The 23,948-nt window shown below is 52.2% G+C and overlaps 2 protein-coding genes and 1 pseudogene across 6 annotated transcripts in view; 2 read left to right on the top strand and 1 right to left on the bottom strand.

The window, feature by feature from the left end:
* The window catches only part of LOC105487125 (ubiquitin like with PHD and ring finger domains 1), a 55,792-nt gene extending 50,933 nt beyond the window's left edge, over positions 1-4,859 (bottom strand). Inside the window, exons 1-2 of one of the 4 annotated variants that reach the window (XM_071086727.1) lie at positions 4,732-4,859; positions 3,356-3,518 (exon numbers count right to left, since the gene is read on the bottom strand). In XM_071086727.1, coding sequence (XP_070942828.1) covers positions 3,356-3,508 — 153 coding nt within the window. In that variant the 5' untranslated portion in view covers positions 3,509-3,518; positions 4,732-4,859. Of the gene's footprint in view, positions 1-1,739; positions 1,866-3,355; positions 3,519-3,901; positions 4,010-4,147; positions 4,235-4,731 lie in introns of those variants that run through there. The other 3 variants (XM_071086728.1, XM_071086729.1, XM_071086730.1) reach the window with 3 other exon arrangements.
* On the top strand, positions 4,379-8,606 carry LOC139360190 (transcription initiation factor TFIID subunit 4-like; annotated as a pseudogene).
* Positions 8,607-11,284: 2,678 nt separating this feature from the next.
* On the top strand, positions 11,285-23,940 carry LOC105487135 (arrestin domain containing 5). 2 transcript variants are annotated; one of them, XM_071086733.1, is made up of 4 exons: positions 11,285-11,612; positions 11,916-11,990; positions 16,072-16,277; positions 23,372-23,940. In XM_071086733.1, exons 1-4 carry the CDS (start codon positions 11,360-11,362, stop codon positions 23,897-23,899), a joined length of 1,062 nt encoding a protein of 353 aa, XP_070942834.1. In that variant the 5' UTR covers positions 11,285-11,359; the 3' UTR covers positions 23,900-23,940. The 2 variants fall into 2 exon arrangements, with proteins under 2 accessions (XP_070942834.1, XP_070942835.1); XM_071086734.1 differs by lacking the exon at positions 11,916-11,990 and having other exon boundaries at positions 11,287-11,612.
* The last annotated feature ends 8 nt before the right edge of the window (positions 23,941-23,948 follow it).

Genomic DNA, 23,948 nt, shown 5'->3' with positions numbered 1-23,948 from the left:
CGGGAGGCCAAGGGGGGTGGTGAATCACCTGAGGTCGGGAGTTCGAGACCAGCCTGACCAACATGGAGAAACCCCATCTCTACTAAAAATACAAAAAAAAAAAAAAAAAAAAAAAAAGCAGCCAGGCATGGTGGCGCACACCTGTAGTCCCAGCTACTCCGGAGGCTGAGGCAGAAGAATCGCTTGAACTCAGGAGGCAGAGGTTGAGGTAAGCCGAGATCATGCCATTGCACTCCAGCTTGGGCAACAAGAGCAAAACTCCGTCTCGAGAGAAAAAAAACTACTGCATAGGGAACAGCCACAGGGTAAGGGAACAAAGAGGCGGTTATGAAGGTTACGTAGGAACACGGAATCTTTTCATAACTACCCGAGCTGACCTGGGAGACGAAATTCAGTGTTGAGAGCCCAGTCTCAGAAACCAAAATCTCAGGTTCCAATCCCAGCTCCCTGTTCAGTCCGGGTGAGTTCCGGTAGAGCTAGGGCCGGGTATCATCACTGCCAACATCCTGACAAAAGCACAATGTACGTTGGCTGGGCACAGTGGTTCACACCTGTAATCCCAGCACTTTGGGAGACTGAGGTAGGTGGATCACCTGAGGTCAAGAGTTTGAAACCAGCCTGGCCAACATGGTGAAACTCCATCTCTATTAAAAATACAAAAAATTGGCTGGGCGCGGTGGCTCAAGCCTGTAATCCCAGCACTTTGGGAGGTCGAGACGGGCGGATCACGAGGTCAGGAGATCGAGACCATCCTGGCTAACACGGTGAAACCCCGTCTCTACTAAAAAAGTACAAAAAAATTAGCCGGACGTGGTGGCGGGCGCCTGTAGTCCCAGCTACTCGGGAGGCTGAGGCAGGAGAATGGCGTGAACCTAGGAGGTGGAGCTTGCAGTGAGCCGAGATCGCGCCACTGCACTCCAGCCTGGGCGACAGAGGAAGACTCCTTCTCAAAAAAAAAAAAAAAAAAAAAATACAAAAAATTAGTCAGGCATGGTGGTGGGCGCCTGTAATCCCAGCTACTTAGGAGGCTGAGGTAGGAGGATCGCTTTAACTTGGGAGGTGAAGGTTGCAGTGAGCCCAGATGGCACCACTGCACTCCAGCCTGGGCAACAAGAGTGAAACTCCATCTCAAAAAAAAAAAAAAGAAAGAAAAGCACAATGTATGTGTCTAATTAACATAAGTGTTCCTGTCATTGTCACACTAAACTTAGAGATGTGACAGAAACTATTGTATGACTCAAGTATTATGTTACAAATGAGGGGAGATAGGGGTTTTGGGTTGCATGGATGTAGACATTTGTCAAAATTATTCAGTCTGTTTAACATCTGTTTCACTATATTCAAAGTTTTTTGGCCAGGCACAGTAGCTCATGCCTGTAACCCCAACACTTTGGGAGGCCGAGGCAGGAGGGTCACTTGAGCCCAGGAGACCACCCTGGGCAGCATAATAAGACCCCATCTCTACAAAATATACAAAAACTAGCCAGGCATGGTGGTACACGCCTATAGTCCTAGCTACTTTGGAGGCTGAGGCTAGAGGACTGCTTGAGCCCAGGAAACTGAGGCTGTAATGAGCTGTGATCGTGCCACTGCACCACAGCCTGGGCAGAATGAGATCCTGTCTCAATAAGAAAAAAAAAAAAACAGTAAGAACAGAACCAAAAACAAATACTGAGCTCTAGTTACTGATGGTGTGCTGCAGTAATTAGGGGAAAGGTAGACTGGTGTCTGCAACTTACTTTGAAATGCATCCCAAAAAGATGGCTTGGTGGGCATAAAGACAGAGCGCTTCATGATAAACCTCATACGTCAGAATATCGATGGTAAAATCTACATGGCAGGTGTGTTTAGGTGTTTTCCCATTCCTGCATGGGTGAAATGCAAAAATTAAAATGCTAGCTCGGTGACTGGCATAGAGTGGATACTCAGCATTATCTCCTCTCCTGAACTTGGGAGCATGAGAGGCCAACCCGCCATTGAGCTACCCCGTGAACTTAGCAGGTCTGTGCAGGCTTCAGAAACTTTGTGAAATGAAGCCTTCTGTGCTAACCCAATAGGCTGAGCAGCAAATCAGAATCAGTTTGGATGCCACAAAGGGAGCACGCATCGCAGGAGGAGGGAGGAAGAGAGCGCCAGGCGGAGCTCCTCTGTTGAGCCCGGCCCTGCCTCTTCCCTGCGCGCACGCGGCTGCACGATCAACTCCCCAAGTTCTTCAGATCGCCTCCTCTCGGGGCAGGGCGGGTTAACTCAGATTCTTACGACTCAAGTCATCACGTCTCTTACGGGAAGAGGGCTAAGGAAGGTCTACTGCGTGCAAGCCGGAGAAATTAATCATCAGATCTCATCTGGAGTGAGCAGGCATGATCCTCCCAGCCCCCAAAAAACCTGGCCGGGCGCGGTGTTTATTTTCCAACCTAGACACCAGATGGCAGCAGTACCCGGTTCAAAATCCAACAACAACACGGTGGGGTACACGCAGCTCAACTGACAACTTTTAATCCAGTTCCAGTAGTCTATGCCCGTCCCCGTGGTCCAACCATCTCCAGCAGATGGGACCTACACCTTCAATCACACTGTTTCATCCTGCCGGGAAACCCCACTCACAGTATGTCCCGCAGTCCCCCACAAAAACACCAACCAAAGTAGAACCCCCAACCCCCCCAGGTGCCAATGGAGGGAGCGTCCCAAACGTGGCAGCTATGAAATCAAAGGGGGCCATTTTAAATGCAACGAGGGGCTGGGGAAAGAACAGAGAAAGAGATGAAGGCCGGTGGACCCCTCAGGGACCATGCGCCCCAGGTCACCAGCAGCGGCGGCACAGCAGGCTCAGAGTGGCGGAAATTCCTGATTAGCAAGCGCCATCTCCAGACTCTGAATAAGCTAATCCAAATTTTTAGAAAAAAAACACTCTGGGGTCTGACGCTTAACTGGTACAGGCTGTGAGTAATTAATTGGTGGTGGATGTTTAAAAAAGAAAACCTGGTCGCTTCCGTCCTAGCTACGGGATGGTCCTGGGCCCTTTCTCGAAAATTCCTCAGTCTTCCATCGGCCACCTCCAAAACTTCTTTCTCTAGCCATTATTTTGAGGGGGAGCTTTGAAAAAATAAGTTTAAAAGCCCAGACCCTATAGATTCGAGGACCAGCCGCCAGCCCAGCATGTCAATCTGTGAGTCCTCCCTTTGTTCCTTCCTCTCGCAGGCATTTGAGGTTTCTGTGGACTTCTTCCGGGAGAGGTGAAGTGGTACCGGACGAGGTTGTGGGGGGGGGAGGTGGGAGGGAGAAAGTATCGGCTGGTGGCTGCAGAGGCGCGGGGCCTGGACCAGGCATAGAACAAAGGTGCTGGCGGCGGGTGTACCTGTTTGCCCCTGTAGAACAGCCTCTGCAGGCCTGGCTCCACGTGGAACAGCTCCTGGATCTTCCGCCTCAGCTCCTCCACCTTGGTCAGCCTGGACAGCGAGTCCACCGTGTGGGTCTGCCTCCCGTCCATGGTCCGAACCTGGATCCACATGGTGTCGGCGCTGAGGGAAGAGACAGCAAAAACCCCAGATCAGTTTTACCAACACCTCCAAGCCATACCATGCTCTAAGGAGTCGGGGTTGCATTTGTCCGGCCTGTGGACACCAGGAAACTCCCAGGATGCCCTCCCAGTCCTCCTATACAGCCAGACCCCGGCCAGGGCCAGACACAGTAAATAAAGGACTTAAGGCATTAACGACTAGCCAAGTGTTGAAGATTGAGGAGGAAGGAGAATGAAAAGAGGGAATTGAAAGGAAAGCAAAAGGTCCAACCCATCCCTCCTTCCCCACGACCAGAGGAGGAAGGAGGCCTGGGCCAAGTGGCCGAGTTGGTTCGTTTACTCATTTCATTCATTGATTCATTCATTCCTCGGATTGCTATTTACGGAAGAGGGAATGCCAGAAGTCCAGCGCGGGCCGGAACTTCAGAAGTCCCGGGGGAACTCAACCAAGTGCGACTGAGACGAAAAAACCCCACCCGAGATCCGCGGGTCCCGGGACCCCTCGGTGCCCGCGCCCCCCCTCCTTGCTGCCCCCCAAACGCGCGCGTGCGCGACCGGGCCCGCCCCGCGGTGGCCATGGCAACTGGCCGCCCGTCCCGGCCACCCCCGCCCGCGCGCCCCGCGACTCACCTCGGCCCCCAACTCCCGGCAGCTCGCGCCCCTCCAGACCCTAGACCCCCGGCGTCCCTCCCGCACTCCCACCGGTCCGCGCGGGTCGCGCCAGCAGCCCACGCCCACCCCCGCCGCCGGGACGACCAAGGGGCCCCAGCTCGTCAAGTCCCGCCCCCCTTCACTTGAGCCGCTTCTTATTGGCTCCGCCGCACCCGGCCGCCCCGCCCCGCTCGCCCCCCATTGGCCCAGATGCGCCCGGGGAGCTCAGGGCGCGCGAAATCGGGCTCGGGCGCGACAATTGAATCGCGGGGCGCCCCGCGCGCAGGCGCGGAGCCTGACATCCTCCCCGGCGGCTTGCCGGGCCCTCCCCCACCCGGTGCGCTCGACCCCCAGCCGGGCTCCGGGGACGCAGCGCTGGTCCCGGCTCCAGCCGGGTATGTGTCGGGGAGCGACTCCCGAGGGTTCGGCGGAAGGGGAGGCCCTGGATCCCGGGACAGAGTGAGGGACACGAGTGCGCCCGGGTTGGCCGCGCGGGAAAGTTTTGTAAAGTCCCCGAGCCCCGTGCGCCTGGCCCGGGCTGGCACCCCGACCCGGCGGCTCACCTCTCTGGTCGCCGCAAACCGCTTGTCTGCGCGCCCGGCCCGGCTGGGGATAGCTATGAAGCCGCGTGCGTGGCCCGGACCCCGCGCGGACGTGCGTGCGACCCGGAGCGCCCGCTCGGCAAATGCTGCCCGCCGCGCTGCCAGCTGCTCTGATTTTTTTCCCGCGAAAACTCGGCATTTGGGAGTTGCGGGGCCGCAGGAGGCCGTGCCGGGGGCGGGCGCCTGCCTCCTGATTGGCCGGCGCAGTGGCGGGAAGCGAGAAAGAGGGTGGGGGGCGCCCCCTCCTCTGTCCACGGCGCCTCCGCCCAGCGGGCCACGGCTCCGCCTAGCCTTGCGCGCTCTGCTGGGCGCGCCCAGCGTGCAAAGGGTCTGCGTGGCAGGGCCTGGTCACCCCCCGCACGTGGGCCCCCCCAGGAGCCTTGGAGACCCCCAGGGTACAGACCCCCTGACCTCTTAAGTCCAAGTCCGTTCGCAGGTCCCCAGTCGCACGCATTGACCAGTAGGTCTAAGAAGGCCAGAATCAATGTGTAAATACTGCGAGGGAATGTGGGGGGCCCCTAGGAGACCACCTGCACCCCGATGGCTCGCCTGATCGCCCCAAGCCCCACTGCCTGGCGTCAGGGCCTGCCAGGGCTCTCCACCCTACCCACCCGCAGGGCTTGTTTGCTGTCTTTTCCCGCCTCGTTTTCCCGCCTTCTCCAGGCTGTCCAGGCGGGCAGGGCTGCCCTGCCCCCTCCGCCCTGTCTATTCCACTCTGACCAGTCCTGGCGGGCACACGAGTGACCTGTGCTGGACACCTACAAAGCAGCCGGACAGGTTGCTCAGAGCTGCAGAACCCAGGGGTGTACGTGGCAGACCCACTTGGTGGTCTCAGGGAGGAAAAATTCCTATCTGGGGGAGACAGGCAAGAAATGAATAAATAAAGCAGATAATTTGAGATGATTCCTTATAGGAGAGTACCCAGCAGCCATGTGTCGGGAGGCGGGGAGAGAGGATACTGTCTCACTGGGGCCATTGCGGTGGGCCTCTCAGAGAAGATGACATTTGAGCTGGGATCGGAGATGAGGCTCCAAGGACAGATGGGTCTAGGAGGGAAGGTCAAACCTAGAGGCCGGAAAAGGCTTAGAGGTGTCCAGGGAGCAGGAAGGGGCTGGTGTGGTTGGGGCCCACTGAGCAAAGGGGAGGGGGAGTTGAGGTCAGAGGGGTGATATATAATACCTTGAAGGCCACCGGGGAGGACTTTGGTCTTTCTCTTGAGAGCTGTGAGCAGAAAAACGTTGAGTTCCCACTTAGCTTTTTATAGTTTCTTCATCACTCTATTATCTCCTCTATCTGGTCAGTGGGACTTCTGCTACGTCCCTATATAGGAGACAGATCATGGCCCCCAAAGATAGGCGTCTCTAGACCCCCACGTCCTCATCCCCCGGATCTGTGAATACAGTGCCTTACACAGCTAAAAGGACTTTGCAACTTTGCAGGTGTGATTCAGTTAATGATTTTGAGTTGGGGAGCGTCTCCTGGGTGATCCAGGTGGGCACAATGTCCTTAAAAGGTCCTAATAAGTGAAAGAGGGATACAAAAAGGTCAAAGTCAAAGGAGATGGGAAAGTGGAAGCAGGCTTTACAATGATCAGGCCAAGGGCTGGGCACGTGGACTCACACCTGTAGTCCCAGCACTTGGGGAGGCCAAGAAAGGCGGATCGCCTGAGATCAGGAGTTCGAGACCAGCCTGACTAACATGGAGAAACCCCGTTTCTACTAAAAATACAAAATTAGCCTGGCTTGGTGGCATGAGCCTATAATCCCAGCTACTCGGGAGCCTGAGGCAGGAGAATCGCTTGAACCCAGGAGGTGGAGGTTGCGGTGAGCTGATATCGCGCCATTGCACCCCAGCCTGGGCAACAAAAGCAAAATTCAGTCTCACAAAAAAAAAAAAAAAAAAGATCAGGCCAAGAGGCAAGGAAGATGGGCAGCTTCTGGTGGCAAGAAAAAGCAATAAAGACTCCTAGAACCCGCCCTGTCCCTAAAATTTATTTCAGACTTCTGACCTCCCAAACTGTAAGATGATAAATGTATGGGGCGGGCGCGGTGGCTCACACCTGTAATCCTAGCACTTCAGGAGGCCGAGACAGGCAGATAACTGGAGGTCAGGAGTTCCAGACCAGCCTGGTCAACATGGTGAAACCCTGTCTCTACTAAAAACACAAAAATTAGCCAAGTGTGGTAGCGGGCGCCTGTAATCCCAGCTACTCGGGAAGCTGAGGCAGAAAATTGCTTGAACCCAGGAGGAGGAGGTTACAGTGAGCCGAGATTGTGCCACTGCACTCCAGCCTGGGTGACAGAGCAAGATGGTATCTCAAAAAAAAAAAAAAAAAAAGAAAAATTAGCTGGGCAGGGTAGTGTGTGCCTATAATCCCAGATACTCAGGAGATTGAGGCAGGAGAATCACTTGAACCCAGGAGGCGAAGGATGCAGTGAGCCGAGATCAAGCCACTGTACTCTGCCCGGGTGACAGAGCGAGACTCTATCTCCAAATAAATAAATGTGTGGTTTGCAGCCACTGAGTTTGTGGTCCTTTGTCATAGCCTTGGGAAGCTCCTGCATTCTAATCCACGATGTCCAGATGGTGCTGTTCACTGTCTCCAACCTCAGTACACAATTAACACTACTGCACACAATTCTGGACCCTCAGCCATCAGCCAGGTAGAACCCACACTACAGGTATGAGCAGGCCCACCTGAGGGTGTGAGACGGCTTGAGCTCTTCCAAAATGATAGCACCTGCTGCAGGAACCTGGCCTAGTTCTATCAGAACACATCATCCGTTTGTTAGTGCTGTTGAGAAAACTCAACGTGGCTGAAAGAGGGAATACATTTTTCTTTTTTTTTTCTTTTTCTTTTTCTTTTTCTTTCTCTTTTTGAGATGGAGTCTTGCTTTGGTGCCCAGCCTGCAGTTCTAGTGGTACGATCTTGGCTCTCTGCAACCTCCACCTCCTGGGTTCAAGCAATTCTTCTGCCTCAGCCTCCCCAGTAGCTGGAACTAGAGGTCCGCATCACCAAGCCCAGCTAATTTTTGTATTTTTAGTAGAGATGGGGTTTCACCCATGTTGGCCAGGCTGGTCTCAAACTCCTGACCTTAGGTGATCTGCCCGCCTGGACCTCCCAAAGTGCTGGGATTGCAGGCGTGAGCCACTGTGACTGACCAGGAATACGTTTTTCATGTACACGTGGTGAGGGGTATAGCCCAAGCACCTTGGATAGTGGTAGTTAAGTATCACAGAGGAGGCATCTAACTCTCCCTGCAGAAGAGATACCAACGGCTGTTGATTGAGGGCTCCAGTTCCCTAGTCATCTTGAGAAAATCAAAATTTCTTAAATTTGCTCAGGTTCATAACTGTCCAGCCGGGTGCAGTGGCTCACACCTGTAATCCCAGCACTTCGGGAGGCCGAGGAGGGCTGATCTCTTGCACCTGGGAGTTCGAGACCAGCCTGGGCAATATAGTGAGACCCTTTCACTATATAACATAAAAATGAATTAGCCAGGCATGGTGTGCACCTGTAGTCCCAGTTACTCAGGAGGCTGATGCAGGAGGATCTCTTGAGCCCAGAAGATCAAGGCTGCAGGGAGCCATGATTGCGCCACTGCACTCCAGCCTGGGTGACAGAACAAGACTGTGTCTCAAAAAATAGTAATAATTAAGGCCGGGCGCGGTGGCTCAAGCCTGTAATCCCAGCACTTTGGGAGGCCGAGGCGGGCGGATCACAAGGTCAGGAGATCGAGACCACAGTGAAACCCCGTCTCTACTAAAAAAAATACAAAAAATTAGCCGGGCGCGGTGGCGGGCGCCTGTAGTCCCAGCTACTCAGGAGGCTGAGGCAGGAGAATGGCGTGAACCCAGGAGGCGGAGATTGCAGTGAGCCGAGATCGCGCCACTGCACTCCAGCCTGGGCAACAGCGTGAGACTCCGTCTCAAAAAAAAAAAAAAAAAATAGTAATAATTGCTATTTTAAAACATGAGTAACAAACTATTCCAGGCATCTCAGAAAAAAAGCTCACAAGCCACTTAGAGCAAGGTTGTCTAATCTTTTGGCTTCCCTGGACCACACTGAAAGAATAATTGTCTTGGGCCACACATAAAATACACTAACACTGGCCAGGCACAGTGGCTTATGCCTGTAATCCCAGCACTTTGGGAGGCCAAGGCGGGCGGATCACCTGAGGTCAGGAGTTCGAGACCAGCCTGGCCTAACATGGTGAAACCCCGTCTCTACTAAAAATACAAAAATTAGCCGGGTGTGGTGGCGGGTGCCTGTAATTCCAGCTACTCAGGAGGCAGAGGCAGGAGAATCATTTGAACCCAGGAGGCGGAGGTTACAGTGAGCCGAGATTGCACCACTGCACTCCAGCCTGGGCAACAAGAACAAAACTCCATCTCAATAAATAAATAAATAAACAAACTAACTAACTAACACTAACAATACCTGATGAGCTACAAAAAAAAAATTGCAAAAAAATCTTTTAATGTTTTAAGAAAGTTTACGAGTTTGTGTTGAGCCGTATTCCATCCTGGGCCACATGTGGCCTGTGGGTCAGGAGTTGGACAAGCTTGACTTGGGGAAACAAGAGGCCAATGCCCGCAAAAGCTATCACATAAAATAATGCAAGACAAGAAATAAGGCCTGCCAGGCTAGAGAATGAGTACTTCCTAGCCCCTCCTATGATTCAATGTCCCTTCCTCTTAGGTACCAACCCATGTGCAAATCAGGTGGCAGGAATAACTGCTAGAGTGCAAAGGGCCTCAGTTTCCCTGTTGCAAAATGATACATTCTCAGAGGGCATTAAGTCATTCAACAAACTTTTATTGATTCCAGCCCCACCCCACACCCCTGTCTGAGCCAGATCCTGCCTGAGTCACGCAGACATTGGTGGGCACAAAGTTCACTTAGACAAGGTCTCACCCTGGAGGGACTTCCCATCCAACGGGGGAGAGGCAGGCATAAAGAGAAATGTCAGCCGGGCGTGGTAGCTCACGCCTATAATCCCAGCACTTTGGGAGGCGGAGCGAGGTGGATGGATCACGAGGTCAGGAGTTCAAGACCAGCCTGGCCAAGGTGGCGAAACCCTGTCTCTACTAAAAATACAAAAATTGGCCAGGTGCGGAGGCTCACGCCTATAATCCCAGCACTTTGGGAGGCCGAGATGGGCAGATCACGAGGTCAGGAGATCGAGACCAGCCTGTTGCCTGGCTAACACAGTAAAACCCCATCTCTACTAAAAATACAAAAATTTAGCCAGGCGTTGTGGCAGATGCCTGTAGTCCCAGCTACTCGAGAGGCTGAGGCAGGAGAATAGCATGAACCCGGGAAGCGGAGCTTGCAGTGAGCCGAGATTGCGCCACTGCACTCCAGCCTGGGTGACAGAGCAAGACTCTGTCTCAAAAAAATTTAAAAAATACAAAAATTAGCTGGGCATGGGGGCAAGCACCTGTAACCCCCACACCCATGATCCCAGCTACTTGGGAGGTCGAGGCAGGAGAATCCCTTGAACCAGGGGGACGGAGGTTGCAGTGAGCCAAGATCACGCCACTGCACCCAGCCTGGGTGACAGAGTGAGACTTCGTCTCAAAAAAAAAAGAGAAATGTCAATCATGCAGGGAATCGCCTCTTCCTGATGGTGTCAACGTTCAAATTAAGCACACGATGCCCTGAGCAACTTCAGTACGCACCAGATTCCAGGTCCTGGCCATATCTCTGTGTTTTTTCCAGTACAGACCAATACAAATGTAGAGTCTTCAAGATGAAAATGAGTGTGTATGCGCCTAGGCACAGTGGCTCACGGACTGCAATCCTAGCACTTTGGGAGGCCAAGGCAGGCGGATCACTTGAAGCCAGAAGTTCGAGACCAGCCTGGCCAACATGGTGAAACCCCATCTCTACTAAAAAGACAAAAATTAGCCAGTTGCAGTGGCACATGCCTGTAATCTCAGGTACTCAGGAGGCTGAGGTGGGAGAATCACTGGAACCCGGGAGGCCGAGGTTACAGTGAGCCGAGATCACACCACTACACTCCAGCCTGGGTGACAGAATGAGACTTTGTCTCAAAAAAAAGAAAAGGGCCAGGTGCGGTGGCTCACGCCTGCAATCCCAGCACTTTGGGAGGCCGAGGCGGGTGGATCACAAGCTCCGGAGATTGAGACATCCTGGCTAACACAGTGAAACTCTGTCTCTACCAAAAACACAAAAAATTAGCCAGGCGTGCTGGCGTGCATCTGTGGTCCTAGCTACTCATGAGGCTGAGGCAGGAGAATCGCTTGAACCCGGGGGGCAGAGCTTGCAGTGAGCCAACATGGTGCCCCTGCACTCCAGCCTGGGCAACAGAACGAGACTACATCTCAAAAAAAAAAAAAAAAAGAACCAGTAAAAAGGAACCAGTGAGGACTACAAGTTTCGCCATCAACCACCCACCCTGAACAACAGTTCTGTCTCCCCTCCTGGCCATTGGGGTCCCCACTTCCCGGAACTCTGAGCTGAGTGATGTCATAGATGGATTACCTCACTAGGGCCAAGGAACCGGGAATTTCAGGGACATGGGGGAGGGAGAGGGATGTCTCTCTACCGCCCCAACCCCCCATGTCTGTGGTGAAGTCGATCGAATTAGTGCTGCCCAAGGATGCAATCTACCTGGCTGGCTCCAGCATAAAAGGGAAGATGATTTTAACCCTGAACAGCACCCTGGTGGACCCCATAGTGAAGGTGGAGCTCGTGGGAAGGGGTTACATTGAGTGGAGTGAAGAAGCCGGGGCATCCCGCGATTACAGCAGAAATGTTATTTGCAACAACAAGGCAGACTACGTGCATAAGACAAAGACATTCCCAGTGGAGGGTAAGGACGAGGCCAACAGCCACCCCTAGCCATGACAGGAACCTGGGTCTGGAAAATAAACACATCCAAGAGTCAATCAACAAACCTCCAGGGCTATCAGAAATAGGGAGTGGCCTGATTTCTCCCTAAGGGAAGTCATGTAGAACGATGACCATCAGATACACAAAACACGAAAATAACAAGACATAAGGAGCTGATCAGAACCCAGATATTCAAAATGAAGGTTCAAAGTAGTCTCTTTGGAAAATGCTCAGTCCAACAACTGCCTTTGAGAGGCCCCTGAGAAGTCTTATTCTTTTACAGATAAGTTTCACTCTGACAGCAAAACCCCAGGAGACAAAGTAGGCAGTCCTGTATTCATGGGGAAAGACAGTGGAGGTAAGCCAGGCACAGTGGCTCATGCCTGTAATTCCAGCACTTTGGGAGGCTGAGGCAGGTGGATCACTTGCGGTCAGGAGTTTGAGACTAGCCTGGCCAATACAGCGAAACCCCATCTCTGCCCCCCAAAAAACAAAAATCTAGCCAGGCGTGCTGGCACATGCCTGTAATCTCAGATACTTGGGAGGCTCAAGCAAGAGAATCACCTGAACTTGGGAGGAGGAGGTTCCAGTAAGCCGAGATTGCACCATTGCACGCCAGCCTGGGTTACAGAGCGAGATTCCCTCTCAAAAAAAGATAGTGGAGGTAGAAGAGCAAGGGAGACCTTCCAGGGAAGGAATAACTAGTCCCCAGTTCCACCAGGTCAGACCTGAAATCTGAACAAATGTCAGAGAGTCTGCTGAGCTATGGGGGGAATTATATGTCTTTTTCAAAATGTGTTTGTGGGGATATTCCCAGATATTATGCAGTCAAGCAGAACACGTGGCCAACGCTTGGCTGAACAAAGTGTAATTTAATTTAATTTATTTATGTATTTATTTTTATTTTATTTATTTATTTATTTATTTTTTATTTTTTTTTTTGAGACGGAGTCTCACTCTGTTGCCCAGGCTGGAGTGCAGTGGCCGGATCTCAGCTCACTGCAAGCTCCGCCTCCCGGGTTTACGCCATTCTCCTGCCTCAACCTCCCGAGTAGCTGGGACTACAGGCAACCGCCACCGTGCCCGGCTAGTTTTTTGTGTTTGTTTCTTTGTTTGTTTGTTTGTTTTTTGAGACAGAGTCTTGCTCTGTCGCCCAGGCTGGAGTGCAGTGGCCGGATCTCAGCTCACTGCAAGCTCCGCCTCCCGGGATCCTCCCGTCTTGGCCTCCCAAAGTGCTGGGATTACAGGCGTGAGCCACTGCGCCCAGCCTCCTGCTAGTTTTTTTGTATTTTTTAGTAGAGATGGGTTTTCACCGTGTTAGCCAGGATGTTCTCGATCTCCTGACCTCGTGATCCGCCCGCCTTGGCCTCCCAAAGTGCTGGGATTACAGGCTTGAACCACCGTGCCCGGCCTATTTATTTTTTGAGACAGAGTCTCACCCTGCTTCCCAGGCTGGAGTACAACAGCGTGATCTCGACTCACTGCAGCCTCCACCTCCCAGGTTCAAAGAATTCTCCTGCCTCAGCCTCCCACATAGCTGGGATTACTGGCACCCACCACCAGTCCAGCAATTTTTTGTATTTTTAGTAGAGACAGGGTTTCACCATGTTGGCCAGGCTGGTCTTGAACTCCTGATCTTGTGATCTGCCCGCCTCAGCCTCCCAAAGTGCTGGGATGACAGGCGTGAGCCGCCATGCTTGGCTTACGTATTTATTTTTGAGACAGGGCCTCGCTGTGTTGCCCAGGCTAGAGGGCAGTGGTATGATCACAACTCACTGCAGCCTCAGCCTCTCTGGCATGAGTGATCCTCTCACCTCAGCCTCCTGAGTAGCCAGGCACCATGCCTGGCTAATTTTTGCTTATTTTTTTTTGTTTTTTTTTTGAGACGGAGTTTTGCTCTTGTTGCCCAGGCTGGAGTGCAATGCTGCGATCTCGGCTCACCACAACCTCCTGGGTTCGAACGACTGTCTCTTAAAAAAAAAGAACTAGCGCCGGGCGCGGTGGCTCACGCCTGTAATCCCAGCACTTTGGGAGGCTGAGGCGGGCAGATCACGAGGTCAGGAGATCAAGACCATCTTGGCTAACATGGTGAAACCCCGTCTCTACTAAAAATACAAAAACTAACCAGGCGTGGTGGCACACGCCTGTAGTCCCAGCTACTTGGGGCACTGAGGCAAGAGGATCACTTGAGCCCGAGAGGTCCAGGCTGAGTGACAAAGTGAGACCCCGTCTCAAAAAAAAAAAAAGGCTGGGCCCAGTGACTCACGCCTGTAATCTCAGCACTTTGGGAGGCCAAGGCAGGTGGATCATTTGAGGTCAGGAGTTTGAGACCAGCCTGGCCAACATGGCGAAACCCCGTCTTTACTAAAAATACAAAAATTAGCCAGGCGTTGTGGTACATACCTGTAATCCCAGTTACTGAGGAGGCTGAGGCAGGAGAATTGCTTGAACCTAGGAGGCGGAGGTTGCAGTGAGCCAGGATCACGCCACTGCACTCCAGCCTGGGCGACAGACTGAGACTCTGTCCCAAAAAAACAAAAAAGAAAGAAACAGGGTCCCTGATATTTTTGGGATTGCCATGAGCTAGGGAAGATAGGCAATGCTAAGAGGATTTTTGAGAAGTGCAAGAAGGAAAATGAAATGAAGGTCATAGAAATGGCAGTTGTATGAGAGTCTGCTTCCTAGACCATCACTCAGTTGGTCAATCAACATGTATTAAGCACCTACTGTATACCATGCACTGAAGGTCAAGCTCTATGAGGGCAAAAGTTTTCTCTGCCTCACATACTACTTATTTATTTATGTTTAGAGACGGCATCTCACTCTGTCACCCGGGCTGGAGTACAGTGGCACGATCTCGGCTCATTGCAACCTCCACCTCCCAGGTTCAAGCGATCTTCCCACCTCAGCCTCCCGAGTACCTGGAACTACAGGTGTGTGCCACCACACCCGGCTAATTTTTGTATTTTTAGTGGAGACGGGGTTTCGCCACGTTGGCCAGGTTGGTCTCGAACTCCTGACCTCAGGTGATCCACCCACCTTGGCCTCCCAAAGTGCTGGGATTACAGGCGTGAGCCACCGGGCCCAGCTGGTTCACGCCTATTATCCTAGCACCTTTGGGAGAGTGAGGCAGGAGGATTGCTTGTGGCCAGACATTCAAGACCAGCCTGGGAAATATAGCAAGACCCTGTCTCCACCAGAAATTTAAAAATTAGCCAGGCAAGGTGGCATGGGCCTGTAGTCCCAGCTCTTCTGGAGGCTGAGGTGGGAGGATCACTTGATCTCAGGAGTTGGAGGCTGCAGTGAGCAATGATCACACCACTGCACTGCAGCCTAAGCGACAGAGACAGACTTTGTCTCTACATAAAGAAAAAAAAAAAAAAAAGGTATATTTGTTGAACCCTGAAGGCCTAACTTCCACTTTCTCAGGCTCCAGGCGGGCGTATGCAAGGGTCCTTCAGTGGTTTCAGGTGACAACTCCAGGCACAGTCACGCACCCCAGGGCATCCCACTCCAGCCCAGCTGGGGCCTGATATTTACAGGCCCAGCAGGTCCTAAAAGTGTAGAGCTCAGTTTAACTCAGCAGGGACAGACAAGCCAAGTCCAGGACCCGCCTCCATGCCAAAACAATAAATCAAGCAAAAAAAGGCCGGGTGCAGTGGCTCACGCCTGTAACCCCAGCACTTTGGGAGGGCGAGACGGGCGGATCGCCTGAGGCCAGGAGTTCAAGACCAGCCTGGACAACATGACAAAACCCCATCTCTACCAAAAATACAAAAATTAGCCGGATGTGGTGGTGCATGCCTGTAATCCCAGCTACTCGGGAGGCTGAGGCAGGAGAATCGCTCGAACCTGGGAGGCAGAGGTTGCTGTGAGCCGAGATCACACCACTATACTCCAGACTGAGGTCAGGAGTTCGAGACCAACCTGGCCAACGTGGCAAAACCCCGTCTCTACTAAAAATACAAAAATTAGCCGGGTGTGGTGGCACACACCTGTAGTTCCAGGTACTCAGGCCACAAAGTGAGACCCTGTCTCAAAAATAAACAAACAAAAAAACAAAGCAGGCCGGGCGCGCTGGCTCAAGCCTGTAATCCCAGCACTTTGGGAGGCCGAGACGGGCGGATCACGAGGTCAGGAGATCGAGACCATCCTGGCTAACCCGGTGAAACCCTGTCTCTACTAAAAAATACAAAAAAAAAAAAACTAGCTGGGTGAGGTGGCGGGCGCCTGTAGTCCCAGCTACTCGGGAGGCTGAGGCAGGAGAATGGCGTAAACCCGGGAGGCAGAGCTTGCAGTGAGCTGAGATCCGGCCACTGCATTCCAGCCTGGGCGACAGAGCGAGACTCCGTCTCAAAAAAAAAAAAAAAACAAAGCAAAAAAAAAAAAGAAAAACAATTCTAGAACCTTCTGATGGCATTGGTGTGTTTTGCTTTCAGATAATTGGTTAAGTGCAGGCAGCCACACCTTTGACTTCCATTTCAACTTACCTCCCAGGCTTCCTTCTACCTTCAGCAGCAAATTTGGCCATGTCTTCTATTTCGTACAAGCTTCCTGCATGGGCCGGGAACACATTTTAGCCAAGAAGAGGATGTACTTACTGGTTCAAGGAACTTCCGCCTTCCACAAAGAAACTCCATTGCAGGTACTGATGGGGGAAAGGCGGAGGTGGAAACATTCTCCAAGCTCCAAGGAGGAAGAGGGAAGGTGGGTGGGCAGGGGACAGAGAAGGTCCCAAGGGCAGAAGGGAAGGGTGTTGGCAGCTTCCCAGCCCCTGAGATTTCACAAAAGGTGAGTCAGAAACCTTAGGGCAGCCGGAGGTCAAGGCTGCAGTGAGCCATGTTTGCACCACTGCACTCCAACCTGGGCGACAGAGTGAGACTCTGTCTCTAAAATAAAATAATATATGTGTATATATTTTATTTATTTTTTGAGACAGAGTCTCGCTCCGTCGCCAGACTGAAGTGCAGAGGCATGATCTCGGCTCACTGCAACCTCCGCCTCCCAAGTTCAAGCGATTCTCATGCCTCAGCCTCCTGAGTAGCTGGGATTACATACAGACTGGCGACACCACGCCCAGCTAATTTTTGTATTTTTAGTACAGACAGGGTTTCACCATGTTGGTAAGGCTGGTCTCGAACTCCCGACCTCAGGTGATCCACCTGCCTCAGCCTCCCAAAGTGTTGGGATTACAGACATTAGCCACCATGTCAGGCCAACATTTTTTAAGAAAAGAAACAAGGGCAGGAACTAAGCCAGTCGTTTTTTTTTGTTTTGTTTTTTTTTTTTGAGACGGAGTCTCGCTCTGTCCCCCTGGCTGGAGTGCAATGGCGCGATCTTGGCTCACTGCAAGCTCCGCCTCCTGGGTTCACGCCATTCTCCTGCCTCAGCCTCCTGAGTAGCTGGGACTACAGGCGCCCGCCACCGCGCCCGGCTAATTTTTTTGTATTTTTAGTAGAGACGGGGTTTCACCATGTTAGCCAGGATGGATAAGCCAGTGGTTTTCAACTGGGGCTGTTTTATCCCCATAAGGGACATTTGGCAATGTCTGGAGACAACTGTGGTTGTCTCAACTTGGGGGGTGCTCCTGGCATGGAATGGGTGGAGGCCAGGGATGCTGCTCAGCACCCTGCAGAGCCCAGGAGAGCCCCACCCAGGAGAATGGCCCAAATGTCCACTTGTCAAGGGGGAGACACGGCCCTAGGGAAAAGCCAAGAAGAGGCCCCACGGGGTGACCCTCAGTGTGGGAGAGAGGCCTGGACACTCAGTAGCCCTCCAGCACTGACCTTGGAGCTCTCAGACAATAGAGGTGGTGGCCTCAGTCCAGGAGAAGGAAGGGCCGTGCAGCCTCCGCTTGGCTGAGTGCAGGACTCATTCTGGGTCCCTTCCCGAGTCCAGGTGCAGAGGCAGAAGTCGAGGTGGGAGGAGGGACGTTGGCCAAAGTCACTTCACCTCTCCAGGGAGTGATTTGCCATCAGAGCATTGGGACAAGATGACAGATGTCAGAGGGCTGGCATTTTTTTTTTCTTTTCCTTTTTTTTTTTTTTTTTTTGAGACGGAGTCTCGCTCTGTCACACAGGCTGGAGTGCGGTGGCATGATCTCGGCTCACTGCAACCTCCGCCTCCTGGGTTCAAGCAATTCTCACGCCTCAGCCTCCTGAGGAGGCTGGGATTACAGGCACCTGCCCCCAAGGCCGGCCAATTTTTTTTTCTATTTTTAGTAGAGACGGGGTTTCACTATCTTGGCCAGGCTGGTCTTGAACCCCTGACCTTGTGATCCACCCTCCTCGGCCTCCCAAAGTACTGAGATTACAAGTGTGCGCCACTATGCCCGGCCAGCAGTTTCTTTTTCCTTTTCTTTTCTTTTTTTTGTTTTTTTGAGAGGGAGTCTTGCTCTGTCGCCCAGGCTGGAGTGCAGTGGCCGGATCTCAGCTCACTGTAAGCTCCGCCTCCCGGGTTTACGCCATTCTCCTGCCTCAACCTCCCGAGTAGCTGGGACTACAGGCGCCTGCCACCTTGCCCGGCTAGTTTTTTGTATTTTTTAGTAGAGACGGGGTTTCACCGTGTTAGCCAGGATGGTCTCCATCTCCTGACCTCGTGATCTGCTTGTCTCGGCCTCCCAAAGTGCTGGGATTACAGGCTTGAGCCACCACGCCCGACCTTTTTTTTTTTTTTTTTTTTGAGACGGAGTCTTGCTCTGTCGCCCAGGCTGGAGTGCAGTGGCACAATCTTGGCTCACTGCAAGCTCCGCCTCCCGGGTTCGTGCCATTGTCCTGCCTCAGCCTCCCAAGTAGCTGGGACTACAAGCGCCTGCCACTACACCTGGCTAATTTTTTTGTATTTTTAGTAGAGACAGGGATTCACAGTGTTAGGCAGGATGGCCTCGATCTCCTGACCTCGTGATCCGCCCGCCTTGGCCTCCCAAAGTGTTGGGATTACAGGCATGAGCCACCACGCCTGGCCCCATTGTTTTTCTTTTGATACAGAGTTTCACTCTGTCACCCAGGTGGGAGTGCAGTGGCACAATCTTGGCTCAATATAACCTCTGCCTCCCGGGTTCAAGTGATTCTCCTGCCTCAACCTCTCGAGCAGCTGGGATTAGAGGTGCCCACCACCACGTCCAGCTAATTTTTGTATTTTTTAGTAGAGATGGGGTTTCGACATGTTGGCCAGGCTGGTCTCAAACTGACTTCAGGCGATCCGCCTGTCTAGGCCTCCCAAAGTGCTGGGATCACAGGCGTGAGCCACTGCTCCTAGCCAGGACCTCTATTAAAAAAAAAAAAAAAAAAAAGGTAATAGCTCAGTTGGAAATAAAGGGACACTGGTAGCTCTTGGTACCTCCTGATACCTCTTTCAGGACCAGGACAGGACTACCAGCTTTGTCTTGAGTTAGGGCAGCAGGTTCTTTCACACCTGCAGGGTCCTAACGCATGCTACGAATTTTCGAATAAGACTGCCGGGATTTAGAATGAAACCAGATGCAATTAAACTTCAGGAGAGGAGGGGCAGCTCCAGCTGCTCCTGAGAAGGCGGAAGAGAAGCCAGAGGCAGAAAAGTGAGAGGTGAGGTCAGAGGGGGTCAAGGGTCTGCCTGAGTTCTCAAAAAGGCGACATACCTGACCTCCTGCAGTATGTTTTTCTTTCTTTTCTCTTCTTCTTCTTCTTCTTCTTCTTCTTTTGTTTTGTTTGTTTTATTGAGATGGAGTCTCACTCTGTCACCCAGGCTGGAGTGCAGTGGCGCAATTTCGGCTCACTGTAACCTCTGCCTCCTGGGTTCACGCCATTCTCCTGCCTAAGCCTCCCAAGTAGCTGGGACTACAGGCGCCCGCCACCACACCCGGCTATTTTTCTTTTTTTATTTTTAGTAGAGACGAGGTTTCACCCTGTTAGTCAGGATGGTCTCGATCTCCTGACCTCGTGATCTGCCCGCCTCGGCCTCCCATAGTGCTGGGATTACCCAGCCTTCTTCTTCTTTTTTTTTTTTTTTTTTTTTTTTTGGAGACAGGGTCTCACTATGTTGCCCAGGCTGGTCTCGAACTTCTGGGCTTGAGTGATCCTCCTCCCTTGGCCTCCCCAAAGTTCTGGGATTACAGGCATGAGCCACCACACCCGGCCAGCAATGTTTTCAAACCACAGGTCACAACCAAGTAGTGGGTTGCAAAAATCCATTTGGTGGAATACAAGCATTTTCTTTTCTTTTTCTTTTCTTTTCTTTTTCTTCTTCCTTTTTTTTTTTTTTTTTTTTTTTGAGACAGAGTCTCCCTCTGTTGTTCAGGCTGGAGTGCAGGGCTGGATCTCAGCCTCACTGCAACCTCGGTCTCCCAGATTCAAGTGATTCTTCTGCCTTAGCCTCCCGAGTAGCTGGGATTACAGGAGCATGCCACCACACCTGGCCAATTTTTATATTTTTAGTAGAGATGGGGTTTCACCACATTGGCCAGGCTGGTCTCAAACTCCTGACCTCAGGTGATCCGCCTGCCTTGGCCTCCCGAAATGCTGGGATTACAGGTGTGAGCCACTATGCCTGGTCTTTTTTAATTTTTGTTTTTTGAGACGGAGTCTCACTCTTTTGCCAGGCTGGAGCAATCCCGGCTCACTGCAACCTCCACTTCCCGGATTCCGGTGATTCTCCTGCCTCAGCCTCCTGAGTAACTGGGATTACAGGTGCCCGCCACCACGCCTGGCCAATTTTTGTATTTTTAATAGAGATGGGGTTTCACCAAGTTGGACAGGATGGTCTCGGTCTCTTGACCTTGTGATCCACCCGCCTCGGCTTCCCAAAGTGCTAGGAGCACCTGGCCATATTTTTATAAAATGAAAGAATAGGCAAGAATATAAATAGGCAATATCAGAAAAAATCAATTTAGCAGGTTGCAACCATTTTTTTAAATAAGATAAAAGAACAGAACAGGCAATAAGTAGAATAAAAATATCAGAAATAACAATCTGCCGGCCGGGCGCGGTGGCTCAAGCCTGTAATCCCAGCACTCTGGGAGGCCGAGGCGGGCGGATCACGAGGTCAGGAGATCGAGACCATCCTGGCTAACACGGTGAAACCCCGTCTCTACTAAAAAAAATACAAAAAACTAGCCGGGCGAGGTGGCGGGCGCCTGTAGTCCCAGCTATTCGGGAGGCTGAGGCAGGAGAATGGCGTAAACCCGGGAGGCGGAGCTTGCAGTGAGCTGAGATCCGGCCACTGCACTCCAGCCCGGGCGACAGAGCGAGACTCCGTCTCAAAAAAAAAAAAAAAATCTGCCATGTTGCAATCAACTTTTTAAAAATAAAAGCAGGCCAGGCACTTTGGGAGGCCAAGGCAGACAGATCAACTGAGGTCAGGCATTTGAGATCAGCCTGGCCAACATGGTGAAACCCCGTCTCCACTAAAAATATAAAAATTAGCCAGGCATGGTGGTGTGCACCTGTAATCCCAGCTCCTTGAGAGGCTGAGGCAGGAGAATTACTTGAACCTGGGAGGCGGAGGCTGTAGCAAGCCAAGATTTTACCATTGCACTCCAGCCTGGGCAACAGAGCGAGATTCCATCTCAAATAAAATGAAATAAAATAAAAATAAAAGCAAAGAACAGACTATGTCAGAAAATATAAATTTTGTGAGTTTCAATGAACTTTGTTTATTAAATCCATGAATAGGGTGAGGCGCGGTGGCTCATGCCTGTAATCCCAGCACTTCGAGAGGCTGAAGCGGGAGGACTGTTTGAGCCCAGGAGTTTGAGACTAGCCTGGACAACATAGTGAGACCTTATTTCCAAAAAAAAAAAAAAAAAAAGCTGGGGTGTGGTGGCACGCATGCCTGTGGTCCCAGCTACTTGGGATGCTGATGGCGGGGGATAACTTGAGCCCCGGAGGTCAAGGCTGCAGTGAGCCATGAATGCACCACTGAACTTCAGGCTGCAAACAAAAACAAAAACAAAAAAAAGGCCGGGCGCAGTGGCTCACGCCTGTAATCCCAGCACTTTGGGAGGCCGAGGCGGGCGAATCACGAGGTCAGGAGATCGAGACCATCCTGGCTAACACAGTGAAACCCCACCTCTACTAAAAATGCAAAAATTAGCCGGGCGTGGTGGCGCACGTCAGTAATCCCAGCTACTCAGGAGGCTGAGGCAGGAGAATCACTTGAATCCAGGAAGCGGAGATTGCAGTGAGCCGAGATCACGCCATTGCACTCCCGCTTGGGCAACAAGAGCAAAACTCCATCTCAAAAAAAAGAAGAAGAAGAAAGAAAGAGGCCGGGTACGGTGGCTCACGCCTGTAATCCCAGCACTTTGGGAGGCCGAGGCAGGCGGATCATGAGGTCAGGAGATCAAGACCATCCTGGCTAACACTGTGAAATCCCGTCTCTACTAAAAATACAAAAAATTAGCCAGGCGTGGTGGCAGGCACCTGTAGTCCCAGCTACTCGGGAGGCTGAGGCAGGAGAATGGCGTGAACCTGGAAGGCGGAGGTTGCAGTGAGCCGAGATTGCGCCACTGCACTCCAGCCTGGGCGACAGAGCGAGACTCCGTCTCAAAAAAAAAAAAGAAAGAAAGAAAGAAATTGATATTCCAAATGGCAAATAGCCTTGATCCAAGGGCACTGGGAGAGGCTGTGTGCAGTGGCTCACGCCTGTAATCCCAGCACTTTGGGAGGCTGAGGTGGGCAGATCACCTCAGGTCGGGAGTTCATGACCAGCCTGGCCAACATGGCGAAACCCCACGTCTACTAAAAATACAAAAATTAGCTGGATGTGGCCGGGCGCGGTGGCTCACGCCTGTAATCCCAGCACTTTGGGAGGCCGAGGCGGGTGGATCATAAGATGTCAGGAGTTCGAGATCAGCCTGGCCAACATGGTGAAACCCCGTCTCTACAAAAAATACAAAAATTAGCCCAGCGGTAGTGGCATGTGTCTGTTATCCCAGCTACTCTGGAGGCTGAGGCATGAGGATTGCTTGAACCTGGGAAACGGAGGTTGTGGTGAGCGGGGATGGTGCCACTGCACTCCAACCTGGCGACAAAGCGAGACTCTGTCTAAAAAAAAAAAAAATTAGCTGGATGTGGTGGCATGCGCTTGTAGTTCCAGGTACTCAGGAGGCGGAGGCAGGAGAATCACTTGAACTCGGGAGGCGGAGGTTGCAGTGAGCCGAGATCACACCACTGCACTCCAGCCTGGGCGACAGAGCAAGACTCTGTCTCCAAAAAAAAAAACCAAAAACCAAAAGCCAAAACATGCTGGGAGATGGGAGATGACTCCAGGTTTTTCACTGCAAAATCCCTAGGGCTCCAGATTCCATCTTAATGCCTCTTCCTACGAGAGTCCCCAAAGCCCCACAGGCTTTTTATTTTTATTTTATTTTTGAGATGGAGTCTTGCTCTGTAGCACTGGCTAGAGTGCAATAGCACAATCTCGGCTTACTGCAGCCTCCACCTCCCGGGTTCAAGAGTCTCCTGCCTCAGCCTCCTGAGTAGCTGGGATTACAGGCATGCACCATCACGCTCAGCTAGTTTTTGTATTTTTAGTAGAGACAGGGGTTTCACCATATTAGTCAGGCTGGTCTCGAACTCCTGACCTCATGATCCTCCCACCTCGGCCTCCCGAAGTGCTGGGATTATAGGCGTGAGCCACCGTGCCCGGCCAGCCCCAGAGGCTTTGAGGAGTTCCCAGGGTGGATCAGGCAGGCGAGTGGATTGTGCGGTCCTGGTCCCTCACGGTTGTCTGTTTCTGTTCCCCCACATCCTCCTCTTCTAGAACCCCTTGTTGGTGGAGGCTGAGGAGAAAGTCTCCTACAACTGCTGCCGCCAGGGCACCATCTGCTTGCAAATCCAAATGGAAAAGAACACCTTCATGCCAGGAGAGAAAGTTGTCTTCACAACAGAGATCAACAACCAGACCAGCAAATGCATCAAGACGGTCATATTCGCCCTGTATGCTCACGTTCAGTACGAGGGCTTCACGCCCGGCGCAGAGAGGCGGTCTCGGCTGGACAGCAGCGAGCTTCTGCGGCAGGAGGCCAACACCCACATGACCCGCTTCAACACCACCAAGATCGTCAGCACCTTCAACCTCCCAGTGCTGCTGTCCGTGAGCAGCAGCACACGGGACGGGGAGATCATGCACACTCGCTACGAGCTGGTCATCACCGTGCACCTGCCCTGGTCCCTGACCAGCCTCAAGGCCAAGGTTCCCATCATCATCACCAGCGCCTCGGTGGACTCTGCCGGCTGCCAGTCGTCAGAGGACGGAGTGTTACCCGTGAGCCCAGATCACCAGAATTAAGTGCCCAAACTTTTAAATATTAAAAGCTTTATTAGTCTCTACTGGGAGG

The sequence above is a fragment of the Macaca nemestrina genome, chromosome 20 (genome assembly GCF_043159975.1).
Source record: "Macaca nemestrina isolate mMacNem1 chromosome 20, mMacNem.hap1, whole genome shotgun sequence".
Lineage (NCBI taxonomy): Eukaryota > Metazoa > Chordata > Mammalia > Primates > Cercopithecidae > Macaca > Macaca nemestrina.
The sequence above is the reverse complement of the archived record's forward strand: the minus strand, read 5'-3'. Positions and strand labels throughout refer to the sequence as shown.

Excerpts from the sequence above, each read along its gene's own strand:
- LOC105487135 (XM_071086733.1), top strand. The coding sequence starts at position 11,360 with ATGTCTGTGGTGAAGTCGATCGAATTAGTGCTGCCCAAGGATGCAATC. Across the intron at positions 11,613-11,915 it reads AAAGACATTCCCAGTGGAGG|ATAAGTTTCACTCTGACAGC; the intron begins GTAAGGACGAGG and ends ATTCTTTTACAG. Across the intron at positions 16,278-23,371 it reads ACAAAGAAACTCCATTGCAG|AACCCCTTGTTGGTGGAGGC; the intron begins GTACTGATGGGG and ends CTCCTCTTCTAG.